The 23,140-nt window shown below is 61.9% G+C and overlaps 1 protein-coding gene across 3 annotated transcripts in view; it reads left to right on the top strand.

The window, feature by feature from the left end:
- Positions 1–17,287: 17,287 nt before the first annotated feature.
- Positions 17,288–23,140, top strand: part of FBRSL1 (fibrosin like 1) — a 51,656-nt gene continuing 45,803 nt past the window's right edge. For all 3 annotated transcript variants that reach the window (XM_090257448.1, XM_090257447.1, XM_090257445.1), the window contains exon 1: positions 17,288–17,677. In XM_090257448.1, coding sequence (XP_090113574.1) covers positions 17,396–17,677 — 282 coding nt within the window. In that variant the 5' untranslated portion in view covers positions 17,288–17,395. The remainder of the gene's footprint in view (positions 17,678–23,140) is intronic.

The raw sequence follows: 23,140 nt of genomic DNA, 5'->3' as shown, positions 1-23,140 counted from the left end.
TAGTTATACAACGGCATCTTAAAAGCTGTTTCCTTTTCCCCATTCCCTAACTCTCAGGCTCTGGGGATTTTTGGAGATCCCCACTCTGTAACAAGTGGATCCAGGACGCAGCCAAGGGGACTCAGACCTGCCCGTCTCTCGGGATGGAGCCCTGGGAGCCTGATGATCCTGCTCCTTCACCCCCAGGATGCCGAGCCAGAACTCTGCTGTCCCAAAACAGCCACAGAGCTCCTGTCCTCTCTCTTTTATTGTCTCTGGGGGCCCCGGAAGTGGAGTGTCTGACCATCCCTGAGAAGCAGCCCTGTGCCCGCTGCCCCCAGACTAGGGAGGAAGTCAGAGCCCTTTTTGGGCCTGGGAGTCATATTAGACAGGGTGCAACAGGTCGTGCCACGTAACAAGCATCCCCCCCCCCCACCCCACTCATGCCACATTCAGTGGAGGTCAGCAGGGGCCCTGGGGGCCAGGACTCGGGGCTTATTGTTCTTCCCCAGGCACCAAAGCAGGAACTAGGAAACCTCAGGAACTGACCTTTAAAGACTCAAGTTTTATTGGCCAAAGCAGATCACAGGGCCAGGCTCTGCCTCAGGGGAGCAGGAAGCTGAGCCTACCATGTGTCTGGAAAAGGAGGCTGATGACGATTTGTAAACACTGAATGACCTCAGTGGTCTGCCTTTCAACCAGCTAATGTTACTCACCACCACCCCTTGTCTCCCCTGGAGAAATGACTCCAAATTCCAGCCACATAGAGCTGGGGGCTCTGAGGGATGGCCGGAGGGTCCTTACCAGGTGCACACACAGGTACTTCTGCCTCTGAAGACTTTTAGTTTTATCAACTAAACGGATAAATAATTTCCTCCCATGTGCTGAATATTTGATGGTCGGCACAGAATAGGACAATCATGGTAAACAGAAAGAAAGAGAGAGAGGGAAGAAGGAAGGAAGGAAGGGGCACAAAGCCATCATTGCTGGCCAGACGCGCTGACCCCACTGCCCACATCCAGATTCCGCTCTGCCCAGAGCAGCCGGGTGTGAGTCTCCCCGACAACTTCAGTTTCCTATGGTCAGATTGGCAGGTATGACATGGGAACGTCTGCCATTCGTCAGTCACAGGCTTCATCTACCCTGTGGTGAAGGGGTCACTCCAGGGAGTGACGACCTGCAGGTGGGGATCCTGGCGCATCTGGAGGCGCCCACACCGAGAGAAAGAGCGCAGCTGGGGAGCAGCTGCCTGCGGCCGCACCAGTCACCCCCCCGCCCCAGGCCCTGCCTGCGGCTCTGCGCCTGGGCCACATCACTGACTGAGTCCATTGCTGCATGAGAGGGCCGTGTTCGGTGCCCGGGAGGCCCTGCCTGAGTCCCTCAACCGGCTGACCCTCCCACTTAATCCTCTTCAAGACCAACAACGGCCAGTAATCAGTTTTTAAGGTTCCAGAGGACATCCCAGCCAGCGGTTGCCTGGGGCAACCTGCAGGCTGAGCCAGGCCTGAGACTGGATTATTCCCCTGTGGGCTGTCCATCCGCTCCCCCTGGGGCTGCGGTGTCCATGTGGGAACGCAGTGAAGACGCTCACCAAGGAGAGGATTAACCTCTGCCTGGTTTGGCTTCCTCACATCCCCCTCGGCTCAAAGCATCCCTTGGGCTGATGGTCTCTGACGAGGATCTCATCTGGGGGGGCCTCACGGCAACCCCCTGCCCCGTGGAAGATGATCCCGAATGCCACTGCTCTCCTGGGAAGAAATTTGAGGCCTGAAAAATCCTAACCCTTCCCCAGAGCTCCAGTCTCTGAGGACGGTCCTGGGAAGGAACCCCTGGGGACATGAGGCCTCCTCCCCTCCCCGTCCCCCCCCCCCACCTCCCTCACCCCTGCCTCAGGGCCTGTGCACTTGCTGGCCGCTCCCCGCCTTTCCACCTCGGTTCTTGTCACCAGGTCTCAGCTCTCACATCACCTCCTCAGCCTGTCTTCCTAGACCACCTGCTGCAGTGGCCCCCGGTCACTCACCTGCACCTCAGGACACTTGTCACATCCTGAAACTGACCCCTTGCCTAGGCCCCAACTCTGTCCCCAGATTGAAAGTCCCTAGAAGCGGCCATGTCCCCAGCCCTGCCGCAAACCTGCCCTCTCTCCCACTGTGTCCTGCTCTCTGTCCTGTGCAAGCTGGCACACGACCCTGCACCTGGAAGGATGAGGCCCCTCGGACGCGGAGGCAGCTTTGATGAGGAGGCCACCTCTCATCAGGGCACGTTGTCTTTGTTTCAGGCAAAGAAAGGTCTGGGTGCTTCTAGCCCCACGTTCTAGAGGCTCCTGCCTCTTCAGGCTCCAAACCCATCCCGACGAACACAGGGCAGGGTGAAGCAGAAGAGAAGGAGGCTGGGGGATGGGTGCTGGGCGGGGCCCAGCCTGTGACTCAGGAGACACCCCCCCCCGCACCCCCCCCCCCCCGAGGTCTGGGCTCAGCGCGCGGAACCCTGCTGAGTCCACATCCTGGGCCTGCAGGACCAGGAGGTGTGCTCACACCGCTGGGTGCACTGGGTGCGCAGGAATTCCCCTGCGCCGCGGCAGGGACCGCCAGGCGGCAGTGTGGGAACGTCCCGCCTGTGCCCAGGTCCTGAGTGGGGTGGCCAAGGGCTGAGGAGCTCCCCTCCCCTCTGCTTCCTGGGCAGGGGGTCCTAAGGCATTAAGGGACCTACCACAATAGACCGCGGGCAGCAGGAGTCTAGGGTGTGACCTGCCGAAATACCTGCATTCCTGGGCCTGCAGCAGCACACGCCTGAAGACAGGACACCTGCACACACCTAAGGACACCTGCTACTCCCCTCCCCTGCAGCCTCTCTTTCCACATGGATGTGGGCTCTGCCACTGTGTCTCGGTGTAACCTTGTACAAATGACCTAACCTCTTGGTGCCTCGGTTTCCTCATCTGTAAAACGGGGTAATAACAACGTCTCCCTCCTGGAGCTGCTGTGAGGGTGAAACAAGGTCACGTGCATGGGACACAGGGACGTGCTCATACAGGTGTTCTAAGGGCAGTTCCTACTGTCATCATCCTGCCCCCACACCTGGAGCTTGCAGCCACGCCCCAGGGTGTACATCTTGAAGACAGCCACACAGATGCAGTGCCACTCGTGGTCAGTAGGGAGTGGTGGGGACCAGGGAGTCAGAGCCAGAGTCCACGGAGCTGCCCCCAGCGTGACTACGTGCCGTGATTTTTCAGGAGAAGCTGGAAGCCTGAGTCTGGGGTGCAGACCCCACTTGTAGAAATACCTTGCTGGCCAAAGAAGACGTGTCAGTGGATTGGATGTGGCTTGAGAGGCCCCGCAGTGTGATGTCTGCTCAGGGTCCAGGTGGCCATTGGATTCTGCGTCTGCACGAGCTGCCCGCTGGACTGGCAGCTTGCTTATCCGGACTCGCAAGTTCTCTACTACATCTGAGTAAACCCATGTTGCTGTTTTATTGTTTTGGTCCATAGCAGATTGTACCAAAAAGGGCCAACCCGATGTTTTTCGGCCCCACGTGCTGGTACCAAACCCTGCCAGCCCCAGCCACCATGGGGTGGAACCCAGTCCCTGCCCTTTGAAACCAGACGGGCGGGCTCCGTGACCCCTCAGTGCACAAAGAGGGTGGAGGGGTGCGGCACCCCTGCTGAGGCTCGGTGGCCGTGGCCGGAGTACCCGCCTGGTTGTCCCTCTGCTCCAACACGACCGGCGCGCCTGGAGCCAGCACCACACTGTGAGGAAGTCACAGCCCCGTGGCCAGGTCCGCGTCTGGCTGAGGTCGCGGCAGACCTGGGAGACAACCGCAGCCCCAGCACCTGCCGAATAGAGCAGAGGCCGGCTGTCGCCACCAAGCCCTGCCAAAATTGCAGGTTCACGGCAGAAATTAATGCTCCCAGGTGTGTGCCACTAAATCGTGGGTGGTTTCTTATGCAACAGCTGGTCACCGAAAAGCGTCAATGGAGCCAAAGGCCTTGGACAGTCACGGAGCCGCTCCGCCCAGGTGTCCGCGTCTGGCAGGACAGGTGATGAGGTGCCAGCTCACAGGGTGGTTGTGAGGATTGAAACCCTGAGTCGCGCTGCGTTGCATTTTGCCCCCTAAGCATGTACGTCCCCTGGAATCTCCAAATGCGACGTTCGTTGGAAATAGGGTCTTCGCAGGTGTCATTGGTTGAGATGAGGTCACCCTGTCTGAGGGCGGGCCTTGAATCCATGACTGGTGTCCCGACGAGGAGCCAGGAGCACAGAGAGGCAGAGGTTGGAGTGGACGTCCTCACACCAGGGGGCAGCACCGGGGACCCTACAGAGCTGGGGGAGGCAGGAGGGACCCTGCCCTGGAGCCGAGACTCTGGACTTCTGGCCTCCAGATGGAGGAGAACACCCATTACTCCACACCCAGTGTGTGGGGACTTGTTGTGGGGCTGGGTCACTCACAGTTGCGTGAAAGACCAGCACTGTCTGTGTGAGGAAAACGGTCACTTTATCACAATAATAAAATCCCACTTCCTGCAGACCTACGGCCCCTAACGGGCATCCAGTGACGGAATCTTCTAGAAAGAACGTTCCCCCTTGGTGTAGATGGTGCTACCGAACTCAGGGGGTCTGCCGCCTGGGGGTCTTTATCGAAGAGCGAGAGGTGGCTGTCATTTGGCAGAGTTATTTACCTGCAGCAGGTAAAGGAGACGGGATTCACTTCCCGAGCTCGGTCCCTCCGCGAGGGAGGCTTTGCTACACACCCCCTGGGTTCCTCTCAGCTTCTTCCTATTCACAGCTGCCTCTGCAAACTGCTGAGCTACATTTTAACACTTGGCAAGAATAGCATTCAGTCATGGCCTTTAGAACTGCCCAGACTTTGAGACCCTTGTCCTATTTAAAGGTGGGACTGTTCTCGTGGTTTGTAGAATGTGGATGTGGTGAGCACAGGGAACAGCAGAGAGGATGCTGAGGCTGCACCCACCTGGGGGTCCCTCCCACGCCCCCCGGGCTGCCAGCTGCCAGTCTCCACTACACCCACCACCACGGAGCACAGGGCCCCCCGCCAGGCAACGTGGCTGCTTGGGTGGGTGCGGCTCCTGGGTCCCCAGCCCATCGGTGCCACTGATGATGCCTGGGGTCCTGGGAGGTCCTCACATTGGCAGCCCTTTAGCCACAACCTTCCTTTCCAGAACCAGCAGCTCAGAGGCCGCCGCTGCTGGAGATGCTGCCCAGCCCGGTGGGGCTACAGCTGCTCAGGGCCTTTCCCTCCAAAGTGGGCGCTGAGCCCTCACTTCCTCCTGCCCTGGGGTCGTGCCAAAGGGAGCAGCCTCTGCCCCACCCCCGCCTCCAGAACAGAGCGGAGCTGCTCCATCCACAGGGGGACAAAGGCCACAGGGCTGGGGGCCAGGCCCTTGAGTGTGCAGGTGTGTGTGTGGGGCCTGTGTGTGCAGATGTGAGCATGCTACATGGATGCAAGTATGGGCACAGCACGGGGGCCTGTGTAAACATACATGTTCAAGAAGCATGTGTTTCTGCTTGTGCACATGGGGGAAACACATGTCTGTGGGTGTGCATGTGCGTGCTCTGCTTCCAGACACAGGCCCATGTATGTACAATATTCCCTCCTGTTTGTTCACAGGGGGCTGGAGTTAAATCTGAACATGAATCTGGGCACCTACATGTGTGTGCAAATCTGGGAACGTGTACCTGGGCCTGCAACTGTGTGTGTGTGTGTACAGGTATATGAGGGGCATTTCAGTGTGTACGTACTTGTGTGTGCATGTGTGTGGGTGTGACATGTGTGCATGTGTGCATGCATGCTCGTGTTTACCTTGGAAGTGTTTCTTCCTGTTTGGGGGAGGAAGAAAGAGAGGGAGAGAAATGATTTGCAAGAGAAACATTGATCACCGATCAGTTTCCTCTTGCGCATCCCTAACTGGGGGACCGGCCCACAACCCAGGCATGTGCCCTGGCTGGGAATCGAACCAGCGACCTTTCAGTTCACAGGCCGACACTCAGTCCATTGAGCCACATCAGCCAGGGTGGCAGTGTTTCTACCTTTGATGTGCGTGTGTCTTCCTTCCCACATGCACATGTGTGTGCTCATGGTCTGTGCAGAAAGAGGGTACGCCCACCTGGGGAGGTCTTCCAAGCTCAGAGGCTGCCCTGTGCCACTGTCGGGAGTGAGCTGGGCACAGACTCTCCTGTCCTGCTTGCCCCAGACATCTGCAGGCAGACATTCCTCCAGTGGGTGTGTGGGTGGGTGGGGAGGTGGCCCCAACCAGGGCAGCCACAGGAGACTCTGCCCCCCCCCCCAGAGTTTCCCTACCCCCACTGGACGCCTGTCTCTGTCTCCAAAGTTCAAGCTAAAGAAGCAAAGGACAGAAAAGGAAAGGAAACAGAAAACCTCCCAGAGAAGCAGGGCCCATGCCTGTGACCACAACCCCAGAGGCCCTGCCTCCTGCACTGCAGCCCCATCCCTGCCCCCTGCAGCCCCAGCTGCCCCATCCCAGGGACAGAGCTGATAGGTGAGCTCCGCTTTGAGGAGCAGGATGTCTTATTAAAGTCCTCACTTCAGGGGCCACAGGGATTGGCATGTCTCCTTCTGAGCTGTAGCTTGAGGAGGGGCTGGGGGTGCTGAGTCAGAGCTGCAGCTGACAGGGGGGGTGCAGAAAAACAATAGAATCAGTAAGTCATTAGCACCTCAGTACCCCCTGTTTGCTGTGTGGTTGCCTGTCCTCAGAGAGCAGGGGGAGACCCAGGCCTGGGCCCTGAAGTCAGAGGGGGTCCCTGCTAGAACTGTAGGGCAACAGACAGGGGACTCCCAGAAGCTGGATTTGAGGTCCTGGGGACACCTCTGTTTGTCCTCTTTCTAATAACCCCAAGCCCCCCAAAGGTGGAAAGAACCCATCCTGTGGTTGGGGTTCAAGGTCTCTTTCCGAAAGTATCCCACGCTCTCCCCACAAAGCTGTAGGCTCCTGGGGTGGGGGGAGGCAGTCCACATGGGACCTGCCCCTCTGCCTGATCCTGGCCGTGAGCAGCAGCATCTCCCAAACTCCCTGTCCTGGCTCCTGCCCTGGCTGGCCAGCCGAGGACCCAGGTAAGGCGCGCTCTCTGCCCCGTCACTTCCAGACGTGCGAGGCTCCCTGCTCTCGCTGCTCCGGGGGCAGGGGAGGACCTCTGTGTGCGAGGCGTCCACTTGAGCTCTGTCTCCTGCCGAGGCCACAGAAACCCTGCAGGGCTGTGCACTTCTGCCGACAGCCCAGGGCCTGGACAGGCAGAGCCCAAGGGGGAACCCATGGGGGTCCTTTTCCTGGAGACCAAGCCGCGTCACCCTCCCCGGACTGTCCCTGTGGCCCCTCACCTCTTATCTCTAACGCCATCCCCCCCAGGGAGACCTTCCCAGGTCACTGTGGTGAAAGGTTGCACACACACACACCCTCTTGCTCCCTGCGCCCCTAAGGAGGCGCTGGGCAGCCCGTGAGGGCTCCTGGGGCCAGGAGTCCCTCTTACTGCCTGTCCTCTGACAGGATCATAGCCCTGAGCACAGGCCCTTGTGCCTTCTGCTGCCCTGCATGGAGCAGAGTGTGGTCCCTGGTCGGGGCCACCAAGGATGTCATTGGATCCCGGACGCCCTGCTGTGAGCTGGGAAATCACACCCGCGGGTGGTAGGGCTGAGCGAGCAGGCAGACACCCAGGCCTTGGTGCTCTCCAGATGCAAGGATTTATTGGAGCCAGGAGACCGTTGGGCCTGGCTTGGCCGCAGGTCACTGCCTGGCCCTGGGCAGCTGGGCTGTGGGCATGGGCGCCCCCTCAGCCCCCCTGCCCCAGCCTGCAGCCCCTGAGGATGTGGGCGAGCGTCCAGCCGGCCCTGGCTGGTCTCTGGCTGATCCTCGGCCTGCAGGGGAGGGGGGTCACAGAAACATCTGACCCGCTGCTCAGTTGTTCCAAGTTCATGTACGAGGCTGTCTGGGGACGCACCTGCCGCCTGGCAGGTAGAGCCGGAACAGGGCTCGGTCAGCAGAGGGATCAGGACCACCAGCTGGACGTGTTGGAGCCCAGGTGAGCCCTGGGCAGTGCAAGGGGCTCTCCTTGGACCGGCTCCCTCCAAGCTCCTGGGCAGGAAGGGTGGGATGCTCAGCCTCCAGCCGGCAGGGAAGAGCACACTCGGCCACCACAAAGGCCCACTGAGGCCACCTGGCCACAGCAGCATGGTCAGCAGAGGGGCCGTGGGGCCATGGGAGCAAGTTCTTGAGGCCATTGGTAAGGACTTTGGCTTTTATCCTGGGAGATGACGTGGGTGGTGAATGGGGTCCCCAGAGCCGCCTGCTTCTCTGACTCCTAACTCTCCCAGGCCTACAGGCCCATGCAAGGTACCACCTTGAGTGTGGGCTTCTCTTGGGGGGGAGGGGCCTGAGGCCAAGGCATATCTTTGCAGGGGTTGTGGGGGAAACCAAGGCCCACCAGAGCCCCACCCCAAAAGCTAGAAGCTTGAATGGCCAGGTTCGAGCTGGCTGTAGGCAAGGTCAGGAGCCCAGGTGGCCATCCCGAGGCCTTGGCGCCCTCATGAGAGCAGGGGCTGCTGGTGGGGGCAGGGGTCTGGGCAGCACCACCTGAGGGAGCAGGCAGTGCAGGAAGTGGGGGGCAGCAGACCTAGGAGCCCCCCATTTCCAAGAAGCCTGGGGCTGCTCAGAGAAGAGGGAGAGCTGCCGACCCATGTGGGCTCCCCGCCTTTTCCCGGTTCAGAGGCCAGGGGCAGAGGGCAGGGATGTCCTGGGGGTCCGCCCTGGGCATAGGGGGTGCAGGAGCAGCCTGGGGGGCCCACTGCCCTGGCACCAGCCCTGACAGCCCACAAGGGCAGAGCTGTTTCTCTGGAACACAGATGGGTGTTTGGGGCGCTTTACGGGTTATGGTTTTATAAAGAAAATTCTGAGTCTGTGTGTGATGTGTGTGCAAGTGTAGGTGTGTCTGTCTCTGTGTAGATGAGGGCACATGAGTTTCCATGTGTGCTCGTGTGTGCGCACCCAGTGGACTGGCGTGCGGGGCAGCCCCTCCAGAAGCTGAGGGCAGAAGGCCAAGCCAGTCACTGCCAGGTGTGGGGCGAGGCTGTGGTTGGCAGACCCCCATGTGCTGGCCGGCAGCCGCAGCGATGACCAGGACCCCCTGCCCAGCACTCACGCCGCTCCCAAAGTGACCCTGCCATCTCCCCATCCAGGTGGGGCCCACTTCCCCACCCTCCCAAATCAGGGCCAGCCAGTGTCCAGCCTTGACTGTGAGGATCGGCAGCGATGTCGTGTGAGTTTGGGGCTGCTGGAGGGCAAGAGGCCACGAGAGGGCCCATGGACAGTGGCACCCCCCAAGGACCGGGGTGGGGGTGTGTGGCCGCCGCACGGGGGTGGGGGGGATTCCTTCCCAGCTCAGCCAGACAGCTGTGGCCCCGGCCCCCTGCAGGGTGTGTGGTGGCTCTGTGACGGCACCACCCACACAGCAGAATGCTGACAACTGACAACGTGTCACATGCTCGTGAAGGACTTGTTGCCGGTTGAAGTGCCCCCAACACAACGTGCAGTACCCCTGACCCGAGCACCCGTGAATACTCCCTTATTTGGAAAGTCTTTGCCGATGTAATTGAGTTAAAATGGGGTCTCACTTCCACGCTAATCCCGGGAACCTATGAATATACTAGGTCACATGGCAGGGGGATTAAGGCTGCAGATGGAATTAAAATTGCTAATCAGCTGACCTTAAAATAAGATTACGCAGGATTATCTGGTGGGCCCTGTCCTCTCCAGGGTCCTGACATGGGGCCGGGGACAGATGGAGCGTGAGAAGGTGTCACCCCCACCCAGTGTGAGAACCAGACATGTCTCCAGAGTCTGCAGGTCTCCCTGGGGGGCAAGGTCACTCCACTGAGTGTGCGCCCTGGTCTGTGCATCGGCCGGGGTCCCCGTTGCCATCCACACCCCCAACACTGTGCGGGGCCCTTTCAGGCCAGGCCAGGGTGGAAGAGTGCACGTGGGGACACATGCTCACCCCTGCTTCCCAGGCACCACAGGGTCCCGCTGGCAGGAGGCCCTTCTCCAGCCTGACCACCAGCCTTCTCTCTCTGAGGCCCCTGGGGGGTGGGGACCACGGGGTCAGGAGGCTGCTCTCAGGAAAGGCAAACGGACCCCAGGCACCAGGCAGCAAAAATACAGAGTCTTGTGAGCTCCCTCTGAGGCTCTCAGGGCAAACCTTGGGCACCTCTGCGCGGCTGGCTGCAGAACCCCCGGCTTCTGGGGCCCCGGACAGCATCTCAGGCAGGGGTGCGCTCAGCCTCCAAGAAGAGTTTTCAGGTCTCACGGACACCGCTGGCCAGGACGCGCTTCCCTGCGCCCACGCTCTGCAGTGTTTCCAAACATTCATGATTCCATCAGTGATTCCAAACCCTGGCAAAAAACCAACGCCTGTCTCTGCAAGCCTTTTGGGGAGGCCACCAAATGGTAAGTAAGAGGCCCAGAATTCAGGGCACGCCCTTGGCCAGGGAATAAATGGACGCTGCTGCCGTGGGGCAGATCAGGTGGACACTGTGCTGAGTGGTGGTCCCCGCAAATCCCCACTCTCACTGTCTGGGGCCCTCCCCAAAAGGCATTTCCATCGGGAGCCTGCAAGGGCGACCTTGTCTGGACAACGACCTTTGTGTGTATTATGTCCTTTCAAGAGACGAGAAAGGAAGACAGCCCAGAGGTGGTGACGGACGACGAGGGCAGAGACGAAGGAGCAGCCGCAGGCCAGGGCACCCAGGAGGCCCGCACGAGCTGCAGGGGGAGCAGGCTGTCGCTGCCCGGGGTGTGGTCCTTTGTCCCGGCCGCTCCAGCTGACTGTCCAGACGACAGCTGGTGGGAACCGGACTGGGAGCAGAAGGCTCCCTCCTGCACCAGCTCCAGGCTCTGTGCCACATTGTGCTGTCCCCGTGCCCCAAACATCGCTGTGTCCCCTTCCAGCGCATCAGCTGCAGTTCTTGTGAAACTTTCTAAGCAGTGTCCCTAGAGTTCGCGGCCCACATTCACCACTAAACGGAGTCCCCTTTCCCTAACCCCACAGGCTGCCGGGGCAGGGCCGGCACAGGGCCGGCACTTTACCGTGGACGCAGCGAGCCCCTCCCCTCCTGTGACGAGGCTCTTCACTCATCCATAAGCCGTGTCGCCTGATGTATTGTTGCTGGTATCACTTTGAAGAAACCGTTATCTGTTACATCAGTCAAAAGTAAGAAAGATTTTATTTTGCCTTCATTTATTCCTGCTCTAAGCTCTTCCCTTCTTTAGACTGGAGTCTCCGACCTGAGTCACTCCCTCCAGCTGCCCGAAGACCGATCACCCCCTAACATTCCTTGAGAGGCAGGTCTGGTGCCTGTGCCTCTTTTGCAAAGGGTCCCGGCAGGGTGCGGACCGAGTCCATCTCACTTAAACCGTGGTTCCCAACAGCCTTGTGACGTGAGCGTGATCGTTCCTGCTCCACAGATGAGGAAACTGAGGCCCAGGTCGCTGCCCCAACAGCGTCTGAGGTCACCGACCGCAAAGCCTGAGCCCAGGAGAACCTCAGGGATCGGTGACTCCTTCTGGCGGTGTCACAGAACAATGTGTCTGCTCTCCAAGCCTGGCTCCCTCCGTCTCCAGTGGCAGGTTGCAGCCTCGCCCCCTCGGAAAGGCTCCTGAAATGGCTGTGGAGCCCGCGCTGGCCTGGCTGTTGCCTCGGAAAAGCCTGAAGCATGAGGGACACCTGGAGGCCTGACCCTCTGCTCCCTAGGGGCCCCCAGCAGGACCGCGGGCCCAGTTCTCTGAGATCGAATATGACAGGGGACCTGCTCCCAGAAGCCTCTGTAGAAAAGCCAGAAGCCTGCCCTGGGAGGGACAGACAGTACAGGGCTCCCACCCAGCACCCAGAGGGCCCCCCCAGTAGCTTCTTTGTGGGGAGAGGGGTTCTTCCTGCCTACGTACGTCCCCGCCACCATGCTAACAGCACCTCAGCCTGCTTCGAGGAGCGCCAGCCCCCCATCAGTACACTCTCAGGAGCTCCCCCCGCACCTTGGTCAAACCGGCCAAGAGGTGACCAGGTCTGGCTGGACAGTGGGCACCCATCTCCTGCCACCGCCTGTAGCAGAGGCCAGTCCAGGAACAGCAGGTAACCTGAGTCCAGCCGGCTCCCTGGCTGCACAAACGCTCAGCAAAGGCCAGCGGCTGAGCGCACAGCCAGGGCAACCTGGGCATGTCGGCCACACCTGCAGGCAGCCCCCCTGGGGTGTCCCGCAGCCCCCCCCCCATTCAGGCAGGCCTGCTTGGGCTGGGTTTTAGTCACTAACACCCTTTGGCTCCTGAAAAGGTCCAGGCATGTTGGCTGTGTCTTGGCTCCATCCCAACACAGCCACTGTGGCTTCGGACAAAAACCCCTGGGGCGTTGGGCTGTAGGTGTCCTGGGGACAGATGGTGACCAAAGACCCCTCACTCTGGCATCCTCCACTTTTGTGCCGTTGGGACCCCAAAGGCCTTCCTGACAACTTTAGTCTTCCCCCCTGCAGAAGAAGGCTGGGATGCACAGAGCCAAGAAAGGCTGAGTGCTGATCTCTGAACCAGCCTGCGCCTCCCGAGGCAGGAAGGGTCCCGTGTGCACAGCCAGCTGGATGTCCGCTGTGTCCACCCTCTGTCCTGTCTTGTGTCCAGCCCTTGGCCCTGGGACTCAGTCCTTGCCCGGTCCTGACCCTGTAGGCACAGCTGCTGGGCTGGCTCCTGCTCTGTCAGCCTGGATGAAGCACCTGCCCCTCAGCACTTCCCCAAGGCCCCACACCCGACTCCGCCTTGCTGGAGGAAAACTCTACAACTTAGCCCAACTGCCCGTGTGACCAAGCCCCCATGTGGCCCCCCCCATCACATCCCACCCAGAGGAGACGTGATGCTGCAGATATGCGCCTGGAGCCTGTACAGCTGTGCCCTCCCCTCCCGGCTATGTGAACGCAAAGGCCTTTCCTTCCATCTTTCCTTCCTCCAAGTGGAGTTGGGCTTAGACCTTTCACACGGAAAGGGTCCCAGTTATTCCCAAGCCTCCACTGAGCCCTGAGGGCAGGTGGTAGGGGAAGGAGGGGCTCGCCAGTCTAGGAGTGAGGCAGCTGGGGGAGGAGACCTGGTCCTGCGCGTCTTGAGCTTCCTCACACGTGGTGCCAGGTCCCCTCCAGACTGTGGTCACTGGGCACCCCACACAGGCTGTGTACTCACAGCCCCAGGATGTGCCAGCTTCCTGCACTGAGGCTTCGCAGCCTGCACCTGGGATGACAATTTTCAGCCTGAGTCTCTAAAGGTCAGCTCAGGTCAGGCTAAGGCATCGTTTGGGAGATCCTGTGGAAATACCTGAAACGAGGCCTAAAGAGTAACCTGAACAGGTAGATAAGGAAACCCAGGTGCCACAGATACCTGTGGAGACAGGCAGGTGACAGGTGAGTGAAGCCCACGGTGGGGGCGAGTGAGGGGAGTGCTGGGGACTGTGGCAGGGGAAAGGCGTTGTCTGCCTGAAGGTATTCAAAGGCCTTGACTTGGGACCACCCACCTGCCACACAGGGGGGCCCCCAGCAGAATGCAGATCAGGTTTGGGATCTTTGAAACGGAGACTGTGCTGTGAGCAGGGATGGTGTCATGTCACCCACGGAGAGCCTGGCGTGGGGTGCGTGGTAGTAACGTTGACCCGAATTAACCTGAGACTCGAGATCTCATGTGACCTTGAGAGGAACCAGAAAACGGCTTCTGTGTGAGTCCTGAGAGCTACAAACCCACAAACAGCCGCTGGGATATGTGGGGTCCTGTCTATGATGTTGCAAATACACCTACTACTTGCAAGTACCCCTCATTTCCCACCTGTCCTGCATTTTGGGGAGCCCTGTGGCTGCTCCGCCATGGGCCACTTCTGAGCCAAAGCACAAGTGAGGTGTCCCCTCCTACACTGCTGTGTGGACAATAATGTCCAGACAGGCCTTCCACTGCCTAGGTCCCTAAATGACCACAGGGAGCAGAGCCTCACGCCCACCCTGCTGGGATGCCACTGTGCCTCCTGAGCCTGTCACCACAGGGCTGGCAGTGTCCGTGGGGGGCTTCTCTGGTGCTGGCCTAGGAAGGACGGGTCTTCTTGGATGGGACGAGGCAGCAAGCGAGACCTGGGCTGGCAGCAGGGCTTGGGAGGCGGTGAGTTGGGGGGCCACCTTTCAAGGGCTGAACGGCCACTGGACTGAATGTCACCAAACTAGCAGGTTCCCATCACCAGCTCTGGCCTCAAGCTGTCCCTTAACCACTGTGGCATCCATGCTCCAAAGGCTCCCTGTCCCCTCCGGGAAGAAGAGGGCAGATGTGCGCAAGCAAACGAGTCCAGGCAAGCAGCTCAGTGCCCTGCCCCTGACTGCACCAGAGGGCCGCAGGGAGCCCAGCGATATGGTGCTCAGTCCTGGCTCCTGCAAACTGGGAGTGAGTTCAGAGCCGTGGCAGGGGCTTAGTCCTTTTACGATGCGGGTAGTCAGGGGAAACGAGTGCCCCTGCAGGGGAGGAGGTTCGCTGGGCCCGGAACCATGGGGAGATGGCAGCTGGTTCTCAAGGTGCTGGCCAGAGCACCTGGGAATGAACCAAAGGAGCGAGAACACCTGGAACTCTGGACGAAAGGAGGAAGGAGCCCAGAAGGAACCCGCAGGGCACCTGCAGAGACCCTGCTCTTCCCCTGGAATGTCCTCCACCCAGAAGCAGATCCAGGCGTCTGTGAGGCCAGGCGAGCAAAGACACAGTTGTTTCTGTACTTGAAATTTGAAGCCCCAGGACTTGTTCCAGGAAGGGGAAAGGCCCCCTGGGGCCAACCCGAGATCCTAGGGAGCAGGTGTGCAGCCTGGAGGCAGCTGCAGGAATGGGCCCGAGGGCCTGTATCCAAATGAAATGCTTAAGTATTGTCCCTGGGACTCCCCAACACCCACATTTTCTGGCCTTCTGTCCTCAGAGAGGATGGGGCTGTGGGAATGCAGAGAGAGTGGTCAGTTTCCATTTTCTGTCTTCCTGACGGGGGTCTTAAAATCAAAAGGGTTGATGCTGGAGGGACTCAAAAAATTTTCATAACAAAACCAGAATGAGAAGGAGGGGACCCTGTCCCCACCCTGGGGAGGCCAGGAGAGGGTGGGGGCGGAGCTAGAGCAGAGAGCCTGACTAGAGGGGCCCAGCAGCTTGTGGGGGGGGGGGCAAAACAGCTCACCCCTGTGTCAGGAAGTTTGTAAAGCCACCTACCCAACTGCGCCCAGGGACGGCCCTGCTACAGCCTGGGACACACAGGCCACACACCTCCCTGCCCAGTACACACTGTGGCCCCAGGCCCTCCAAGGGGCGGGTGGTGTGGACCAAAAGCCGCAGCGACACCTCCCCCCCACCAAGCAAGGAGACACCTCCCAGAACTTCACTGTCCACTCGGCTCAGTGCCTCCGTACCTTTGCATGGCTGTGCTCTCAGCAGGAAACGGTTCCCTCTCCATTTTAAAAAAATCCTCCCTCGAGGATACATTTATTGATTTTAGAGAGAAGGAGGGAGCAGGGAGAGAGAGAGAAAGACAAACATCCATGGGTTGCCTCCTGTACACACCCTGACCCAGGATTGAACCTGCAATCTAGGTGTGCAAACTTTTGGTGCATGGAATGACGGCCCACCCAGCTGAGCCACCTCGGTTCCTTGCCAGGGTTCCTGCTTAGCTCACAGGTCTCAGCTCAAGTCTTCCCTGCTCAGGGGCCTCAGGGCCACTTAACGCCCACTCTGTGAAGCTCCCTGTTTAGTGTTCTCTGGGTTGCCATGTGACATTCCTTGGCTCTGGGGTCATGGTGTCTCCCACTCCTACAGGGGCCGCCTGTGTCCTTGAGGACCTCGTCACCAACAGCCTGGACATGGGGCCTTTGAAAAGTGTGTTGAATGAATTTGTGACCTCAGGGTCTGAGGACGACAGCTGGCCCCTTCACAAGAAAGCAGTTGGCCATGAGATCTAGCTTTAAATTTATTGATTTTAGAGGCTGGGCCATGGATTTGTTTCAACTTATTTATGCATCGTTGTAAGTGCCCTGACCCACAAGCCTGGTGCAGCCGGCGGACTCTCTAACGCCCAGAGCCACCAGCCAGGGCCAGATCTAGCTTTCAGCTCTCCAGCTGCCCCGTGGCGCGGGTCTGGGTTCCTGCCCCTCTGGCCCGGGGTCATGGGGTAGGGGGTAGCCCCTACAGTCCAAACTGCTGTCTCTGTGCAAACCAAGCAGCCCAGGGCCTCAGCCGTGCGGGCTCCGGCCTGGAGGACCAAGGCGGTCCGGAAACAGGGAGCCTGCTGGGGTCTTGGCGCCTGAGACCTGAGCGCCGGGGCTGCCCCGCGGGGCACGGAGAGCGCGCAGAGCCCTTAGGGAGACCCCTGGGGAGAAGGGCAGGAGGCGGTGGAGGAAGCTGGACTGGGGTGCAGGGGCTGAATGAAGCAAGAAACCTCACCTAGCCCACACAGCACCCCAGGCGGGGTGGCCAGGGTCTGGGAGAACACGCCCCACTTCCGGAGTGGGGACGAGGACGCCCCACCCTTCACTGCGACCCCCAGCTCGAGGGTGACAGTGAGCGCGACTCTCCGCCCACGTATCTGGCTTGGCTGGCGAGGCCACCCTTTTCTGCTCACGTGCTCGCACGTAAGCATTCTTCCGGAATGAGACCCCTTTTCCCAACACCCGCAGAGGGGCCGGCGTTCCCGCCCCCAGACCGCCCGGGGGAAAGGGCTGGAGTCTCGGCTCCGGCCCCCAGAGGCGGGGCTTACTGGGTGGGCGTGGCTTGGCTGAGCGGAGAGCGGGCGGGCCGGGGCCTGAAGGGGCGGGGCCTCGTCAGCCGGAGGCGGGGCGGTCGGACGCGGCCCGTGGCGCGCGGGTGGGACCTGGGCGTGGCGAGGCCGCAGGAGCGGAGCGCAGCCTGGGAGGGGCGTGGCCTGGGCGTGGCGGGGCTCGCGCAAGGCTCCGGCGGAGCGCTCACTTCCTCTGGCGCTGATTGCCGGGCGGAAGTACGTCAGTTGTTATCTGGTTTGGTCCCGGCCGCTGCCGTCGCCGCCTCACGAGCCCAGGCGTCTCAGCCCTGTCCGCGCCCTGACCGCCCACCCGGCCCGCCACCCGCCTCCCGCCGCACATGGGACGCGCTCCCGGGGAGGCGGCCGAGAGCCGCTGAGCGCTGACCGCCCCACCGATGCACGCGGCCGCCCGCGCCGGGGCGCCCAGGCCGCGCCGGGCCCGGGGCTGAGAGCTCCCCGCGCGGTATGCCCGGCCCGGCCCGCCGCCCGCCGCCGCCCAGGGCCCGAGCCCGCGCGGCCCGCACCGACCCCGGCGGCCACGCATAGCGCAGCGGCAGCGGGAACCCGACGGCGCGGCCGCAAGGTCACCGCGCGCCATGGAGGCCAAGGTCCGCCAGAGCCGGCGCTCGCGCGCGCAGCGAGACCGCGGCCGGCGCCGAGAGGCGGCCCGCGACGCCCGCGACCAGAGCGCCTCCTCGGGCGACGATCCCGAGCCCGGACCCGGCAAGGAGAACGCCGGCCTGCCCCGCGCGCCCGCGCCCCGCGCCGCCGCCGCCGCGCGCCCCCCGCGCCGCCGCCGCCGCGAGTCCAGCTCGCAGGAGGAGGAGGTCATCGACGGCTTCGCCATCGCCAGCTTCAGCACGCTGGAGGCCTTGGAGGTAGGCGGGGCGGCCGGGCGGGGCGGCCCTGGCCCCGCCAGCCCGCGGGCGTCGGCACACACCCTCCCCTCGGGGCTCCCGGGCGGCGTGGCCCCGCGCGCCTGGCGGGGCGCTCCCGGAGGGCTCAGCACCCTGCGGCGGGGGCGGGGGTGTTTGCCTCGAGCTGCTGGGGAGGAAAATCTCTGAAGTCACGTTGTGGAAACGGGGGTCGCGGCCGCCCCGTCTCCCCCGGCCGTGTTTCGGTTGCCAGAGAGTCGCGGCATTGGGCGCAGGGCGTGCTCAGGGGGCGTGCGCCGCCGGACTCGGCGGAGGCGGTCACAAAATAGATACTTTGAGGTTCTTCCTGTTCCCTCCCTTCCTCTTGAGCTGGCAGCGCGGTTAGGAGGGTGACGACAAATACTGCTTGTCTGGCTGACTTCGGGACCATGTTTGCTGAGCAAACACTGCCCTGCGAGCCGGAGTCCAGCGCCCCGGGAGGGCAGTGAGTGCTGTCAGAGTCGGCTTGTGGGGTGTGTGGGAAGCTGCTGCCTCCTGGGCCTGGCCCTTGGGTCCTGGGAGCCGCCACCCTCAGGGTCACCTGCAGCATCTGTTGGGCTTGGGGTCCGCGAGGTCACTCAGCAGCTCCCTTCCTCTCCCTGGGCTTGGAGGCTGGTGGCCTGAGATTCCTCCGGCTCTGGGATAGGTCCTCGTAGGGAGCCCTCCCCTGGGACCGGCCAGGTCTGTGGAGAGCTCAGGGCCAGGTGGTGGCTCAGAGACAGGTTTGCTGCTTTCGCTCTGGGCTGAGGATGCGCACAGGTGGGACACCTGTCCTGGGGCTAGTGCACACCACCCAGCCCCAGGGGCCTCTGTCCGGCACACCGGCAGTTGAAGTGGCTCCTGTGCCAAGGAGTCCCCCCCCAGCTGGCGGGGCTGAGGCTCTGTCCCGGGAAGCCGTGGCCCCAGGGCTGAGGTTTCCGCCTTCACACAAGCCAGGCCCTTCCCTGCAGCCTCTCCACCCTCACGCCAGCTCCTTCGCCTTCTGCCTTGGCCTCTGCCCTCGTCCTCGTTTGGCACCTTCAGGGCCCAGACGTCCCTTGAGAGGCACCTCCCCTCGCTGCCGACCCCCTGTGCTATTTCACGGACTCACCTTCCTGGCAGCCACTCCTCTGAAGCTGCCTTGTGACCTGCTCAATCGTTGGTGGCTGTGCGTCCCAGACTGGTGAGCTAGCAATGACCAGGCACCTCTGCTGTCTTGCATGTCCCCTGTGGGGTCCCAGCCCCCACAGGGGACATTTGTGGTGCATTTGTGGAGTCAGCAAGTAAACGGGGGAGAGGAGGAGCCGAGGTTTTAGGAAACCGGGTCCTAAGGTCAGCTGGCGCGGCCTGAGCCTGTGGGGTCCATGGGCTGCCGCAGTGGCTCTGGTTGGGCCCTCCTGCCTCTGGGGCACGGAAGGGCAGCTGTGGGCTCTGCGAGGCCCAGCTGGGTCTCAGTGACACAGCCTGCTCTCTGCTCAGCGCTCAGTCAGCCCAGCTACTCCATAGACTCCCTCTGCCCTCCAGCGAGGAGGGCTCCACCTGCGTGGGAGTATGGGGCTCCTGCACAGGCTGCGGCTTCTAGATGGCACTCTGATGTGGCCTGAGGTCTTGCTAAGATGTGGCCGTTTCCCCCAGACGTTCACAGTGACAGCTAGCCTGCAGTGAGAACATGGGCCAGCCAGTGATTAGGTGGGTACACTAAGGCCCCACATCCCTGCAACCCGAGCAGATGCCTGATTCCTCTGCCCTGGGCAGGCCGCCTGCCCCTCCATGTCCTGGACAAACCTCCCTGCCCCTGCACTCGTGCTCAAGACAAAGTCCCTGACCACCCAGCCATGTGCACATGTGACTGCCCCTAAGGGAGGATGAGTCCCTGCCCATGGGGTGGCTGAGAGGATCCCAGCCACGTCTGTTAAGTGCTGCCGACACAGCAGGCCGTCCACAGTGTGTTGTTGGCTGAGGAGGGGCCCAGGCGTGGCCTGACTCGGTGTGTCCGGCCCCAGGGACACAGGGCTGGGAGAGCAGGGAGCTGAGATTTGGCCCTGCCAGCTGGTGTGGGGACACTCATGCACACTGTCAGTCCTCCTGTGGGGGCCAAGTGCCCAGCCCAATCCTCTGATGGGGGGCCAGCGCTGGGACCACGTGGGCAGTCAGGCTCTGTGAGGAGCTGGTAGTGGGGAGGCCTCTGCACTAGGGTGTCTCCCCCAGGCGGCCTCCTGCTCTTCAGATGGGGAAACAGAGGCCTAGAGAGGGCGGGCACTCTGCCATCTCAGGACTGCGATGCGGCACCAAGCCTGGGACCCTCTCAGGACGGTGCTGGGCTGCTCCCTCACCCCCTGAGGTTCCCCCAGCTGCAGGGGCTGCTCCTCCAAGGAGCACCCTGCCAGCGAGAGGAAGCAGAGCCATCGCATGGCCTGGGGGGTGTCCGCTGCTCCCTCTGGGCAGCAGTTCTGCCAACTGGGGGGTGGGAGTGTGGGCTGGGGTTCCTGCACTGTCACCACCTCCTGTGTTGCGGGTCAGTGGTCCCATTGGAGCGTCTCGGGAGCAATGTGACGAGGACAGCGGCCACGAGGGCTCTGTCCTCACATTGCCACTCAAACCTGAATGCGGACTGCGCCTTTGGTGCTCTCCTGGGAGGAATCTGAGCTGAGCCAAGTGGAGGGTCCCGGACGCCGTCTGCACACACAGTGGCATGTGCCCACACGCCCTGGGCCTGCTGCCTGACCTCTTGGGAAGGGCTGTTCCTCCGAGCACCATGGGCACCCATGTCAGTATGCAGAGCCCGTGGCCTTGAGAGCTGGGGGTCTGCTGTGTCGTTCCCCCCCCCCCCTTTCCCCACACATCCGTCGCGGGTGGTGGGGACCACCACAGGGTGAACGCTCACATGGTGTGGCACTACATGGCTGTGGTGGGCTGTGGAGGTGCCGCGGCCCTGCATTCAGTGGCTGGCTGGCTCTCCACCCCTGGGCCCAGGTGTCTTGAGCCCTGTGCAGGTGGGCAGGGACTATCTCCCCAGCTCTGTCGCCCCAGCCCAGTCCTCTGCTTCACATGGCTGGGTGTCGTGTGCACAGCACTGGGGCCTCCGGGCCTCAGTTTCCCTGTCTGCCCCTTGCACACTGCCCTAGCACCTGATCGCCAGGAGGGTGGCAGAGCCGTCTGTGTCCCCCCGGCCTTCCCTCCAGGAGTACCTGGAGGCTGCGGGGTGCCTGGGGGGATAGTGCCGAGGAGGCCTGGAGTCCCCATGGACGCCATCCACCTTCCGTCTGCCCCTGCTCTGAGGTTCTTGGTAGAGTTGCGGGTCCACAGCCTGTGTATGTGTGTTCTCTGTGTGTACACGTGGGTGGTGGTGTATCCGCGTCCCAGGTGTGTGTATGTGTGTACACATGTGTGGCGGGTCCCTGCCTGGGCATGTGTGTAAACCCTGTTGGGAACTTCGTGGGTCCCAGCACCCCTCTCCCAGTTTCTGTCTTCCACGTATCCCCTTCTGTGCTCCTGACCCTGACCCCTCTAGCCCTTGCACACCCCCTGGGCCCCACCTTGACTGGTGTCTGTGGCCTGTGGAGGGCAGGCTGACACCTCATCCCTCAGCCACACTGGGCAGAGCCCCTCCCTGGAGCTCCCAGGAGGGCCCTACTTCCTCCCTTTGTCTGTCCGTCCGTGTGGTGGGCCAGCTGCAGCAGAGCGGGGTGGTCACTCCTGCGTCCCACCCCAGTGGGCAGCAAACGCTCCAAAGCTCACTGAGCTGGACTTGTCCTCGGCCCCCCGGCTCTGAGTTTCCCCTTCAGTAACTGCTCTTCCTTGGCCCCTCCATGCCCACCCTGCCATGCTTCCCCTGCCCCCACTTTGGCCCCTGCAGCTCCAGCTGCCCCTACCGCTCAGAGATCCCAGGAACACGCGGGCACACTTCCAGCCCTGCCTCTACTCTGCCCCCCATCAGAAGGTTCTTTCCCCAAGTGTCGGGAACTCACTGTCGTCTCCCACGAGCAGGGACAGGAAACTTGTGACCCCTGTGTCTGGGTCCTGCAGGCCCCTTCCGGTCTGTCCTCGGCTCACGTGGGCAGGCCAGACCCTCTGTTCTTTGTCTCCCACGGGGACTTGGGTGGTATCAGCTTGCTCATGGACCTCTCTCCCCACCCAGAGCCTCCCTGTGCGTGTGCTTGTTTTCTGACCGAAGCCGTTAGACCTGGGTCATCTGTGCGCCATCCTTTAGGGTGTTGATCAGTGGGGATGTGGTCACCCTTCCGAGCGGTGGTGCCCAGTCTGCTCCCGCTGAGGACCTGTGTGTTCTGCTGACCCCTCCTGCCATGTGTTCCACTCTGTTTCCTGGTTGGTTGCTGCCCCACTTGGGTCGGACCTGGGCATTGGGGGTTTCCCTATTCCCAGTGGCCACAAGGTATCTGCCAGGAGCTGCAGTGCTGTCTGCCCACCTCCTTCCACGTCTCATGGCCCCATGTGGGTCCCACCCCCTCCAGGGAGCCTGTCCCACTCCCCTTGACTTGGGTGTGCATCTCTTCACGTGGCCACTATCTTGCTCAGGAGGCAGGGTGCTGTCAGGCTGTCCCTGGCTTCCAGAACCAGCCCCGTTGGCCCTGCCTGGCTTCAGGCTGCTGGGCTGCTGCTGGAGCTGGGATTTGGGCACCACGTTCCTAAGGAAGGCTGATCAGCGGTCGTTTTGCATTGGCTGGTTGTGCCGTTTCTCTGTCTGTGTCCCGGGACAGTCAGGGGCTGGGGAGCTATCAGCCCCTGTGCACACTGGGGAGGAGGAGCTCCTGGGCCCTGTGTCCAGCCCCCCTGGCTGGTGCCCAGTTAGAGACCCTGGTCGGCTCATTCGCAGCCGGGAAGCAGGTGGTGAGGAAGGAAACTGCAGACCAGCGGAGCGGGGCCACCTCCTGCCCTCGGCTGTGGCAGCTCCTCTCCCGTATGTTGGTGGCCCTGGGGCAGGCCATGCTCACGGTGGTGTTGCTGGGCCCCAGGAAGAGACCGTTGGCCCCCAGACTTGCTCTGGTCTCCCTCCCGACTCCCTGAGTGTTTTCCTGAGCGCCGACCCGGGCCGGCCCAGGGCTCCTGTGGGGCTGGTTTAGGCAGATGGGCCACTCGACTGGCAAGTGCTGGGAAGAGGCAACAGTGTCCTGGCAGCAGGGGGTGGTGCTCAGGAGGTGGTGGAGCAGGCCTGGCTGTTCTGGGGAGGTTCCTGCAGGGGCCAGCGGGGCTTGGGGGGGTGGCAGCGCCCCATGGGGTGTTCGGGTTGGCACCCCTGGAGAAGGGGTGCTGGTGGCACTTGCTCCCTCACGGGCTGGGATCGGGGACCCTCGTGCATCAAGTGCTTCGGAGACTCGGCAGATGCGGTATTGGGTTCTGGTTCCACGTGCGGGTGGTTCTCATGCCCTGGTCTGCCCAGGTCGTCTGGGGGGAACCTCGTCAGCAAGTTTCCAGCTTCCTTCTTGTTTG

The sequence above is a fragment of the Furipterus horrens genome, unplaced genomic scaffold (assembly GCF_987537825.1).
Source record: "Furipterus horrens unplaced genomic scaffold, mFurHor1.1.pri manual_scaffold_11, whole genome shotgun sequence".
NCBI classification, from domain to species: Eukaryota; Metazoa; Chordata; class Mammalia; order Chiroptera; family Furipteridae; genus Furipterus; species Furipterus horrens.
Note: the sequence above shows the minus strand (reverse complement) of the source record. Positions and strands in the feature narration are given on the sequence as shown.